At 42.5% G+C, this 13497-nt stretch overlaps 1 protein-coding gene across 1 annotated transcript; it reads left to right on the top strand.

The window, feature by feature from the left end:
• Positions 1–734: 734 nt before the first annotated feature.
• On the top strand, positions 735–13122 carry LOC110174779 (potassium voltage-gated channel subfamily G member 4-like). The gene is made up of 5 exons (XM_020940880.2): positions 735–917; positions 2315–2496; positions 4071–4313; positions 4491–4641; positions 12277–13122. The coding sequence occupies exons 1-5, from the start codon at positions 735–737 to the stop codon at positions 13120–13122; spliced, it is 1605 nt and encodes a 534-aa protein (XP_020796539.1).
• The last annotated feature ends 375 nt before the right edge of the window (positions 13123–13497 follow it).

Genomic DNA, 13497 nt, shown 5'->3' on the forward strand with positions numbered 1-13497 from the left:
TTGGCCCCTATGCTCTTGTATCATGTGACCCAGGACACTTGGATATGTGCTCTTAAAACCGATACATATCTGATCTTTTGACATGCGACTTCAGTCTGAACGGTCAGGTCACATTCATCCCACCTACACGTCAGGCTCAGAGTCTCGTCAATGGAGGGAAAGAGAGGTTAGCGAGTTTATTAATATTTGGGGGGATCGTTGTATTCAGGACAAATTGAAGGGGTCTTATCGGAACTGGTCATTTTTTGAAATGATTGTCAAAGAAATGTCTGAGCGCTGCTACAGACGTTCCTGTCCCCAAGAGCCTGCAGGTCAAATACAAGGAGGCTAAAGACTCAAACAAACGAAGCGGCCGTAGATGTGTAACCTGTCCATTTTACCAAGAACTGGACCCTATTTTGGGAGAAAAGCTCGGCGTTTTGGCAATTTCCGTAAACACTGAGCACACTCGCTGTGTGTGACGTCGACGTGTCCACCAATGTGCATGTGGGACACTTTTGGGGTGTTTAAAGTTCACACTGAAGGTCACACACAAGTTGCATTTAGCTGGAAATGTGAACGACCTCGCAAAAAATCTGATTTCACAAAAAAATCCGAATTGAGCATTAAGTCTTGCAGTCTGAACGTAGCCTTAGATTAGAAGATGTATTTTGACACGTTCTTTATTTCGTTGTTTTCTTTTGTTTCAGTAAACTCCAGTCCTCTCCTCGCCCCCCTCCCTCCTCTTACCCACAATGCCGATCATCAGCAACGCCAACCATGACTTCAGCACGTACTCGGTCAGCAGTGATGACAGCAGCGTGGACCGATTCTTCACCGAAATCCCAGAGACTGAAACCATTAAAGGGGTGTACTACCAACGAGCACGACGTCTATGGGACCATAAGGCCACAGCGCGAGTGGACCACAGCCTGCAGGTACACGCTTCACATTCACTTTTACGACTAGAGTGAGAAGAAACATCAGGATTTTTAGATTATTTATGTTTATGTTGACACTAGTGATTGAACGATATGAGTTTTTTCATGGCCAATGCCGATACCGATTGTCTAGACTATGGATGTGATCCACATTTTTCAATGCCGATACTTTGGCTTTAAGTATCTGTCGATATCTGATATCAACCAAAATAGGGGCAGAGACCGTAAATTAAGGCTGTGCAATTAATTGAATTTTGATTGTGATTTTGATTTGTGTAACAAACGATCTCCAAACTCATATAATCGAGTTGAAACAAGTTGAAGCTTTGTTAAAGCTTAACAAAGTTTATTTTCAGTTATTTTCATGTATTATTAAATGAAATTAATTATTAAGTTATTAAAATGTTGCATTTTTTTTATTTGATAAAAATAGAGATTGTAGAACAGCTTGATATATAGTTTATTTTGGATACATGTTTTCTTATGCCTTATTTCATGTTCAAAGTATATTTTATTAATTTTATGTTTTATACATCATTAAAATGCTCTAAGGTTCATATAGCCATAGGTTCATGTAGCCTATATTTATTTTCAATTTGAAAGTTTTGCATAAATTATCAATAACAAAATGTTTTTTTAAGAGAAAAATGCAGAAAAAATGCATTGTGTTACTAGAAAATAATCTTTTGAATAAAATAATCGTGATAATGATTTTTTTCCATAATAGTAGCTCTACTGTAAATATAATTTATTTCTTTTAAGCACAAATGGAGTACAGGAAAAAAATTATCCAAATGTGTTTTGAAACTACAGAACAACTCTGAAAAATACATGTTTGGGACCAATATTGGTAAATCATCTGATGACACCAGTTTCTAGACCAAAATATAATATCAACTGAACCAATATCTTGGAACTGAGATATGATAGACTCCAGAACAGCCCATGGCCGATATTTGTGGACCGATATGCAAATCTGATTTTGATTATTTTCCCTAAATGATCATCAACAAACTGGTTTTACTACAAAGTGGATACAAGAGCAGTGTCCTCTTTGTAGTAAAGTAAAGTCTTTAGTAGTTGGCCCAAACAAAATATCTGCCTTTGTAAGGGATTTAGGGTCAATACGCTAAAAAGTGCAAATATCTGTCAACTGTAATTAACACCATCCACCGTGTAACTTTTCTAGTAAATGGCACCTGCATGTCTGTATGGAGATGTTATTGTGTTGTTCAACATGTTATTGTGTTGAAAGGTGGACCCTCTGTTTACTTGTTTTGAGCCTAGATTCAATTGAAACCAAATTATAAAACTCACTATTATCTTTTAAAGCTTTTCATGACTATATTGACATTTTTAATCATGTTTTTTGATGTCTTGATGTTTTTTTGCAGGTTCTGATAAACGTCGGGGGGAACCGTTACGCGTTCCCCTGGTCGACCCTGGAGCAGTTTCCTCAGAGCAGACTGGGCCGGCTCAGGTTCTGCTCCAGCCCAGAGGAGATCTCCAGACTCTGCGACGACTACGACGAGACCAGGAAGGAGTATTTCTTTGACCGCAACCCGACCGCCTTCAGGTACACAGACTCTGAAGGATCGATATTAGTCACATTAAGATCATAGACTGTTTTTATGAATGGACGTCATCATTTTGGTCTTAAAATGTTCATGTTAACCTGCTCTACGTACATGACGCTGGGGTTTTTATTTTGCGATGGTTGACGTCACACTCCCTCAGTCCACTTCTTTACACAGTCAGTGATTAAGGCCCATTAAGTTAAATTAAAGTCTTTTGCATAATTTCTCCTTCAAAATTAGCAGAGAGATTACAGTGAGAATACAGAGGTGCAGAGTGAACAAAAACACAAAAGAACGATCTTATAACCTTGTCATTAAAGTCATTAAAGTGCTTATTAATCACATTTGAGTTTATTTCTCCAGCGCATTTCATAGTTAAAGATGGATTTATTCAGTTCAAGGTATTTCTGTTGCCTTAAAAATAAAATAAAGCCTTCTCACTTCCAGAGTCGTTTCTCCACAGAGCTGGACCTGGTGGCAGTACCTGCATTTTTCTATGAAGATAATTAGGGCTGAACGATTTTAAGAATTTAATTGTGATTTTTCTGGCAGATATTGTGATTTCGATTTCATCAAGTTTCAGTGCACATGAGCATTTGCAAACATCACAGAAACTTACATCACACCAGAGTCCTACACTGATGATTTGACGCTGGACCGTAAAGCCCAGTTTAAGGTCCATCGTCAAATCGTCTGCCTCAGGATACGGAGAGTCTGCGTCGACGTGAACCCACTACACAGACCGTCTCCGCCGACCAACGTACACCTCAGAAATGTTCTAACTACGAGTCAAAACGATGCAGACAGAAGTGGAAGCGACGCAAACGATAACGGCCACGATTGGTCCTTTCTACATCCTCTACATACATTTCCTGTTTCCTCTTTCTTTTCGTTCAGTATACACTGAGTAATAACGTGTTTAATGCAGCTTTGCGCACATTTGTTGTCATTTTACGGAAACGAAACTTAAAACCACATGACTCATTTACACAAACTGTAAGAGCTGAAAAAAACTGCTTACTCCTTGTGTCGCTGATGTGGTTCAGCTTCTGTCGGACTGAAGGACACGACTCAGGGGAATATGAGTGTTCTTTCTGTGACAGAGGATGTGCTGCTGATGGTGAGTTGTTCTGTGCTTCTATCGCGTTACAGATGGTTCATGTTAAACTTTACACGAACGCCTCGCATTGTGGTGGTGAATTATTTTGTGGTGCATAGACCTTGACGCAGATCTATAAATCCATAAACTGGGCTTTAGGAGCACTGCAAAAATACACAACTTTAACGCTCCCAGAATCGTGTTGTCTGAGATCACCATTTTCAGTCCAAAACAATCGTTCAGCCTTAAAGATAATACATTTCTTCACATACTGAAGAACTTTCAAGCATAGAAATACTATCTCCATGGAGACAAACAGGTGATGGATGCCCAGCAGAAAAGTTCCATACTGACCACTATTGTTAATCTGTGGATAGAGCTGGTCAAAAAAATAGTTCAGTTTTTCACATTTTTAGGACAATAAAATCAGGTAAAGTGCTTCTAATATGTCATTTTCCTGTTTCCTCTTCTCAGGGTGATCCTAAACTTCCTGGCGGCGGGGAAGCTCCGCCTCCTCCGCGAGCTGTGCGCCGTCTCGCTCCACGATGAGCTGGACTACTGGGGCGTGGACCCGGCCCACATGGAACGCTGCTGCCGCCGAAAGATGATCACCCGAGTGGACGAGAAGATGGAGAAGGACCGAAAAGACGAAGAGTGGAGACAGAAGAAGTTCATTATGCAGAGGAAGAGCCTGGACATCGGGCAGGGCTATCACAGGTAGGGGGCGCTCTACTGACAGAAATGATGCTAAAATTTGTCAAATGCAGGACAATACAGGATTAAAAGCATAAAATATGAAGTAAACAGCCATTTGAATGAATTAAAGTAAAGAATACACAATGTTTTCATATGTAATTGACTTCAGATTGACGCGTCTCCCTCTTGTGGCCTCAGGGTGGTGTGGATGGTGCGTGAGATCATGGAGAACCCTCACTCTGGAATCCCCGGGAAGATCTTCGCCTGTTTGTCCGTCATCATGGTGGTGGTGACCGTGGTGAGCCTCTGCATCAGCACCATGCCGGACCTGAGGGCCGAGGAGAAGAAGGTGAGACCTGCTTTTAATGTGTGCACTTTCAACTTTAAACATGAAACTATGGGGCGAAATCTACACAACTACAGACACGTGGGAGAGTGGGGACCTAAAAACTCTGGAGGACTAAAGGGAGAGTGAGGGGGGAGGAGGGGCGGAGTGTGGAGGTGTAAGGAACAGTGTGATTGGTCTAACAGGTTTCCACACTTCAGACTCCGCCCCTGCACCCAGGTGTTTGTATCAGAACCACCTGGCTGTAACCAAGGCAGTGCTGTGTGATGTCACATAGTACTTGAAATAATAATATTAAGTCTTTTTTATACAATAATGATAGATAATGATATTAAAACACCATATACACAATTTAGTAGCAAAAATGAGTTGATTTTGTGCTTCATTTCACTTTAAACCCAGGATAAAACACATTATGATTAGTATTTTAGTGTATTTAGTATCATATGATATGAAAAACAAAAACTGAGTACAAATGTGACTCCAGTGAGTCTGTGGCTGCACTGACCTGGTGCTGATCAAAGCTGCAGCTCCTCTGAGCTCTGCACGTCTGAGAGGCGCCTGGTTTACTTTGTTCACAAACATCAAAAATGACCTTCACACATTTGAATGTGATACTTCAACACACATATACCACTACTCACATATACTACTACACACATACACTACTGTACACATATACAACACACTAGGGATGGGCATTCGATGAAATTTTCTTAATCGATCGTCGGAAGAATTAACGATCGATTATCGATTAATCATTAACGTGTAACGTATTAAAATGATCATCATTATTATTACTATCTGCACTACTAATCTGCATAAATACATTTAACTTTACGACATATAAACCGTAACGACTCTAGAGCCACATCAATCCGTTTCAGATTATAATGTGTTTAATTCAGTTTAGCGCAACTCTCACAGAAACAAAACTTAAAACCGCATTGCTAATTTGCAAATTACGATAAAACTACAGCTCTTGTGTCGCTGATGTGGTTCAATTTCTGTCGGATTAAAAGACATGACTCAGGTGAATACAGGTTAGTGTGACCAGATTTGCGTTTGTCAAAACCAGGACAGCGTACGGGGGGAGGGGGCGGGACTCGTCATCCACATTGAGCGACTCTCACCTGGTAAAACTTTTTCCCACTGGACACAGAAACATATGTTCCTGCTTTATACACTGTGCACATGGACTCACACTTGTCCCGAACGCAACGGAAAGTGTGGAATTTCTTGTACAAATCATCGTTAAATCCACATTTGTGCTTCGGTACGTTGCAGACTGACCGAATGTTTGTGTCTCGCTCCTTCTGATGCAGAGACACATGTACACACCTGTTTGGTCACGACACACACAGCAACCTACATTCGATTTGTCGATTAAAATTAACGTAATCGATGAAATTCTTAATGATCAATTATCGATTAATCGATTAATCATGCCCATCCCTACAACACACACATACACACTGCAGTATGAGGACAGTGAAGCTGGGGCTCTCTGATGGAAATATGTCAAACTGAATTTTTCAACCACATTTAAGTCGACCTCATATACAAAATGGACTTTTGTGTTGTATCCAAGTTGTATTGAGAGTGATTCATGCTTGTTAGTAAACGTTATACTTCTGTATTCAAGATCATTGCTCTGTTCAACTTTGTTTTCACCGCCGCCGGGACACGCCCACTGTGACGTACTATTTTCAGGCTAGTTTGATCTGCAGATATCCATCGGAGGGGCCAACAGCCGAGCAGCTCTTTGTTGTGACATTTACAGTGACGTCAGCTCCCACTGGGCAGTTTTCTAATGTTTGTTGTTTCAGATGAATATTCCGATTTAAAGGGACAGTTTGGTATTTTGGACATAGGGCCTCATTTCCTCGTGAGCCAGAGTGTTGGAGACGTGTGAAGACACTTTTTAAAATATTCCATCCAGTCCTTGTATTTGCAGAGGTCACTGGTGTTAGACTAGTGCACGTCAATGGTCATAGTTATCCTGCCACTAAAAACAGTCTTACCCACTCCACAAAACACCCGAAACAAATCTATTATTACGCAAGACTGTCCATGTAAACGTCTGGGTCGATAGAATAATTTTAGAAGTAAAACCAACGCATTTGAAGGATTTATGTCTGAGCAGCAGCAGTGAGTTGTTCTTCCTGATAGAAAGCTCGGCAGCGGCGGAGTGATCTATGAGAAAATAGTCCCTCAACATGCGACGATTCATGCGATGCAAGATTAGTTTTATTTCAGACATTATTCTATCGACACAGACATTTACATGGACAGTCTGGTGTAATAATAGATTTACTGCGGGTGTTTTTAGTGGCAGAATAACTATGACTATTAAAATGTCTAAATTATAACATAATGATCCAAACGTTTAGATTTTAATAGATTATACTTAAACTATATAGCGGACACAAGCATAAAATGTCTTCTTATAGGCAAAGTATGTAAAGTGTCTTGCCCACGGACACTGAAGCACTGAAACGGCACATAGACTTGTGAAAGGTAAAGCAGGTGGCGGTCGCTCCCCAAAAAAAGTTACATAGTGGAGCTTCAATGTTGAACAGGCTCTTGATTTTAAAACCTAAATCTATAATGACCTGAATTACGATGTTTTTCAGAACATGGGTTGGGCTTTTATCACTGTCTCCTCTTTGAAAAATATTTACTGAGAAAAAGTGTGATACTCTAATACAATTTCAGCGTCTGCATTTCAAAACAAATTCCCCTTCATCTCAGTGTTAAAGGCTCGCGACTACTACACGTCGTGAGTCTCGTTGTTTACCCGGGTCTGTTGTTGGGGAGATCAGGTTCCCCTTAAGTGACGAGGAGGATTGATGTGTTGTGTTTCACTGTAATCTAAAACAGATCAGGTTTCTGAGGAAATGGCGGATGGGGTTCCCTCCGGTGCTTTCCGTCAATCCTTCTCGTCAAGTCCAGCCCACAACCTTTTACCAAAGAGGCCCAGAGGAAGAGCCGAGGAGCAGAGGAGGAAGAGGAGAGGGTCAGATTATGTAGAAGATGCAGAGGACAGGGTCAGAGGAGCGGAGGCTGTAGATAAGATGTAGATGGAGCAGGGGATGCAGAGGAGAGAGTCAGATGGAGGGGAAGAGAAAAAGAGAGGATTATTGGAGCAGAGGATGCAAAAGAGGGGATGAGATGGAGCAGAAGAAGCAGAGGAGAGGGTCAGATGGAGAAAATGATGTAAAAGAGAGGATCAGATGGAGTAGAGGATTGAAAGGAGGTCATCAGATGGAGCAGATGATGCAAAGGAGAGAATCAGATGGAGCGGAAGAAGCAGAGGAGAGGGTCAGATTGTGTAGAGGATGCAAAGGAGAGGGTCAGATGGAGGATCAAATGGAAAGTAGAGGGTCAGAGGAGCAGAAGAAGAAGAAGAAAAGAGGGTCAGTTGGGGAAAAGGACGCTAAAGAGAGGATCAGACGGAGCAGAAGATCGAGAGGAGAGAATCAGATGGAGTAGAGGATGCAAAGAATAGGGCCAGGTGGAGGATCAAATGGAAAATAGAGGGACAGAGGAGCAGAAGAAAAAGAAGAGAGGATCATATGGAGCAGAGGAGGAATAGGAGAGGATGCAGAGGAGCAGACGATTGAAAGGAGAAGGTCAGCTGGAAGGGAGGATGCAGAGGAGAGGATGATGGAGCAGAAGAAGCAGAGGAGAGGGTCAGAGGAGCAGAGGATGCAAAGAGGGCAAGGTGGAGGATCAGACAGAGGATCAGATGGAGCAGAGGATCGAGAGGAGAGGGTCAGAGGCGTAGAGGATGTAGAGGAGAGAATCATATGGAGCAGAAGAAGCAGAGAAGAGGGTTATATGGAGAAAAGGATACAAAATAGGAGGGTCAGAGGAGCAGAGGATGGAAAAGAGAGGATCAGATGGAGCAAAGGATCGAGAGGAGAGGGTCAGATGGAGCAGAGGATGCAGATGAGAGGATGATGGAGTAGAGGATGCAAAGAAGAGGGCCAGGTGGAGTGATCCTCCACATGGAAAGTAGAGGGTCAGAGGAGCAGAAGAAGAAGAAGAAGAAGAGTGGGTTAGATGGTGAAAAGGATGCAAAATAGGAGGGTCAGAGGAGCAGGGGATGGAAAAGAGAGGATCAGATGGAGCAGAGGATCGAGAGGAGAGGGTCAGATGGAGCAGAGGATACAGAGGAGCAGAGGATTGAAAGGAGAAGGTCAGATGGAAGGGAGGATGCAGAGGAGAGGGTCAGATGGAGGGGAAGAGAAAAAGAGAGGATGATGGAGCAGAGGATGCAAAAAAGAGGATCAGATGGAGCGGAAGAAGCAGAGGAGACGGTCAGAGGAGCAGAGGATGCTAAGAAGAGGGCAAGGTGGCGGATCAGATAGAGGGTCAGAGGAGCAGAGGATGGAAAAGAGAGGTTCAGATGGAGCAGAGGATGCAGAAGAGCAGAAGATTGAAAGGAGAAGATCAGATGGAGGGGAGGATGCAAAAGAGAGGATGAGATGGAGCAGAGGAGGAAGAGGAGAGGATCAAATGGAGTAGAGGAGAGAAGAAGAGGAGCAGAAGATGCAGAGGAGAAGATCAGATGGAGCAGAGGAGCAGGTCAGATGGAGAGAAAGATGCAGAGGAAAGAGTCAGAGGAGTAGAAAATGCAGAGGAACCGGTCAAAGGAAGGAAAGGAGAGGGTCAGATGGAGCAGAGGAGAGAAGAAGAGGAGCAGAAGATGCAGAGGAGAGGGTCAGATGGAGCAGAGGGTCAGAGGAGTGGGTCAGACGGAGGGGAGGATGCAGAGGAGAGGACAGAGGATTCCAGAGCTCATTTGCCTGCTTTGTGTTTGTTCAATAGTTCAGATCAATCCCTTTTTCTCTGGAGTGAGGATGAGCAGAATTGCCTCTCCGCTGTTCGGTCAGGACCAGTCGAACTCGCTCATTTCATTCAGACTTGACATTTGCCAGAGTCCTCCTGAGTCCTCCCTCACCGTCTGCTCCAGATGAACACACACACACACACAACGACACACACACGACACACAACACTGAGGAGAAAAACACAATCTGGCTGTTCTCTGTTGTGGCCTATACCCCCCTCCCCATTTTAAAGGCTCATATTACACTATTTTCTGGTGCTATAATGTCGTTTCCTCATCACAAACAGATCTGGGGTTGTGTTTTTGTTTCATTCACACGTTTAACACACAAAGAGTTCTTCTCTGAAACGGAAAACACTCTGTTCCACCTTGTGACAGCAGTAGTTGGTCGAGCGTTTGTTCACTGATCCGAACGTTGGCAGTTTGAATCCTGCTCTCATTGTCACTGCTAAATCACACTTTTTTTCACTGGCTTTTAACAAGTGAGATGTACATTTCGTGTTGCTGAGTATTTTATTGTTTTCTGTGATTTTTAGTGGTTGTATTGTGACTTTGACTGTGATTGTCCTTGTCTATTCTGTGATTGTGTGCAGCACTTTGTCCAGCTGTAAAGTGTTTAAAGTGCTTTATAAATAAAGTTGTTATGGTAACATCATTGTGCAAGACACTTAACCACCTCGGCCCGAGCGTCTGCGTACACTGGAGTATGAATGTGTGTGTGTGTGTGTGTGTGTGAATGTGTGAGTGGTTCCTTGTTGTAAAGAGCTTTGAGCCTTGAGGAAAAGTGCTGTATAAAAATGTGACCATTTAAACTCCACAAACTTTCACTAGAATCATTTGGATCATTTCAGCCACAGACCTGCCAATTTCTACTGAACTAAAGGTAAAAGGAGCTGTTAACTTGAAAACTACCACTTCATGACATCACAAGGTGGAACAGAGCATTTGGAGATTTGGAGATGGTCCCGGTCAAGCAGAAGTAAACAGCAAGACCAAAAATTCAAGTTAATTCATCTGATATAAAAATGTATTGAACAGATACATATGTACTCTAGTTTATGAAACTGTTGACCTTTTTTCTGTACCATTTTTGGTTCTAAAGTTTCATACGTTTTAAACAGACCATGTATGAAACATGGAACAAAAAATATTTCCCAAATTTCAAAGACCTGCAAATCATGTAAATAAATGGATGTATTTCATCATATCTTGTGTTATTCCATCTTTGAACTGTTGATGAAGGTACATGATTTTTCAAAAAAAAAAAAAAGTATTTAAAATGATAAAAATTAGCTTGGAAGGACTGACATATTTTATAGAAATAGTTTCCTTTCATTTTGAAGTAATATTAAAGTATTCGGAAGAAAAAAGTGACAAATGATGTAAAATCCTGCACCTTCTACTTGTTTGCACAATTTTCCCTCCGTTACTTTTCCCTCCGTTACCATGACCTTTATTAATAAAAAATCTCATGAGTCAAAAAGTAAAAGGTTTTTCAACCTAATCTTGTACCATATGGTAGAAAACTATATGAAGCAAATATTCAAACCAGTTTGTTAAGGATATGTAAGTGAGAACCAAGAGTTATCACTGTTTGGATTTATTGCCAAAAAGTGCTGCATATTTCATTCCCTCCGTTACCGACATGAGTTTAAAAAAAAATTTGTCAACAACTTGAAAGAATATCACAGGTTTAACTTGACCCTGTTGGAGTGTAACTCTTTCCTACATTCTGATACTTTACTTATTTCAATAGTCCCTCTAGTTTCTGAATAAGAGACATTTGAATGTCAAAAATCTGCCCCTGTTTCCCTCCGTTACCACTTGACTGGACCCAGATGTAAACAGACCAATAATAAGAATTACTCAAACATGAATGAAACAAAACACAGCTCAATTTAAAAAAAATAAAAAATTATACAGCAGTTGGAATACCATATAAATATATCAAATGTACATTTACATAAAAACATGTACTAATAACACATCTATGGATTCCTGAGAAAGTTTATTAAAGGTGTTCATACCTCTTCAAATTATTGTGCTTTACCTCTTATGATATAGGTCAGCGTTTCCACTGTAAAAAACGTTCAGACCACGACGTCAGAAAACACCCTGCACGCCTCTATTTGGACACCTTTACATTTGAGTTTAGAAGCCTCCAATGTGTGTCTCGGACGGTGTGGACGAATGGGAGAAAAATACTTGACGTGTGTCCGTTGCCCTGGAAACAAGTGCCATTTCCCGGTCTTTTCCCAGAACGATGGACCAAGATGAGAGAGACTTTAGTGTATTTATTACATAAAACCATCAGCGGAGGTGATCGACTCGGCGGCTGCAGCGTGTTTATATTTATACTCAGTTAATGACACACTAATGACACTGTTTAGTCCTGGTTTAGTCCTAGTTTAGACCTGGTCCGGTCTTGATGTAGTCCTGGTGATCAACTCGGTGGCTCTGGTGTGTATATATTTATACTCAGCGAATGATACTGGTTTAGTCCTGCTTTATTTTTGGTCCAGTCCTGGTTCAGTCCTGGTTCAGTCCTGGTCCAGTCCTGGTTGAGTCCTGGTTTAGTCCTGGTCCAGTTCTGGTTTAGGCCTTGACGCCTGGTCTGAACAGACCTTAACACACGTCACATTGTCATTTCTCTTATCCAGGACTCTACTCCAGGTCTGTTTTTGAGGAGGTAACAACATTATAATGACTCAAAGACAATTTTGCATAATATAAGACCTTTAATAAATATGTTTTTCTTCTTCTCTGTTCTCTCTGTTCAGGGCGAGTGTTCTCAGAAGTGCCATAGCATGTTCGTGGTGGAGTCCATCTGCGTGGCTTGGTTCACGTTCGAGTTCCTCCTTCGCTTCATCAACGCTCAGAGCAAGCTGGACTTCGTGCGCGGGCCTCTCAACATCATCGACGCCGTGGCCATCCTGCCCTACTACGTCTCCCTGGTGGTCGACCTCCGCGAGCCCAGCCCCGAGGAGCTCCATCTGGGCATCACGGCGAGCGCGGGGCGGGGCTACCTGGATAAGCTCAGCCTCATCCTCCGCTTGCTACGCGCGCTGCGAATTCTCTACGTGATGCGGCTCGCCAGGCACTCCTTGGGTCTACAAACGCTCGGGCTGACCATGCAAAGAAGTATGCGCGAGTTTGGCTTGCTGCTGCTGTTCGTGTGCGTCGCCGTCGCGTTGTTTTCGCCGTTGGTGCACTTGGCGGAAAGCGAGCTGGCGCCGTTCACCGCCACGCCCCATCACCACTCGTTCAGCAGCATCCCGGCGTCCTACTGGTGGGCGATTATTTCCATGACGACGGTGGGGTACGGGGACATGGTGCCGAGGAGCATACCGGGACAGATCGTGGCGCTGACGAGTATCCTGAGCGGGATCCTGATCATGGCGTTCCCGGCGACGTCGATATTCCACACGTTTTCCCGGTCGTACCAGGAGCTGAAGGCGGATTACGATCGGCTGTGGAAGGAGGAGGAAGAGGAGGGGGCGGAGGGAGAAGGGGAGAAGAGCCAAGATGGAGGACAGAGTTCAGATCAAGATCAGCTCCTGGCGGAAACCAGAGGAGACCAGGAGGCGATGAGGCAAAACGCAACTCTTCCTTCGACGGCTTTTTAAACGTTTTTGGTCTTTGTCGGGTTTCAGACGACGTCACACGATTTTATAGGCCAAAAATACTGAAAACAGATGGAGGCAGCTAATTAATATTGTTAAAGGACATTCTATTCTGCAAAATCTACATGTTATACCGTATTTTCGGACTATAAGTCGCTTCGGAGTATAAGTCGCACCAGCCAAAAATGTGTAATGAAGAAGAAAAAAACATGGTAACACTTTATAATAACTACACCTTATTTAGCCTTAATAAAGCATGAACAAAGACTTAATTAATAATGAACAAAGACTTAATTAATAATGAGTCACGCTTAGTAACTACTTAATTACGGCCTTAATTAGCACTTAACTTGCACTTAACTCGCCTGTGCTGTAAAT

Source organism: Boleophthalmus pectinirostris, unplaced genomic scaffold, assembly GCF_026225935.1.
Source record: "Boleophthalmus pectinirostris isolate CB_2022bp ecotype Guang Dong unplaced genomic scaffold, ASM2622593v1 HiC_scaffold_19, whole genome shotgun sequence".
In the NCBI taxonomy this organism is placed as follows: Eukaryota; Metazoa; Chordata; class Actinopteri; order Gobiiformes; family Gobiidae; genus Boleophthalmus; species Boleophthalmus pectinirostris.

What these genes read in the sequence shown, in the direction of transcription:
- LOC110174779 (XM_020940880.2), top strand. Translation starts at nt 735, where the DNA reads ATGCCGATCATCAGCAACGCCAACCATGACTTCAGCACGTACTCGGTC. An exon ending in GAGTGGACCACAGCCTGCAG is followed by an intron (nt 918 to 2,314) that starts GTACACGCTTCA and finishes GTTTTTTTGCAG; the next exon opens with GTTCTGATAAACGTCGGGGG. An exon ending in CGCAACCCGACCGCCTTCAG is followed by an intron (nt 2,497 to 4,070) that starts GTACACAGACTC and finishes TCCTCTTCTCAG; the next exon opens with GGTGATCCTAAACTTCCTGG.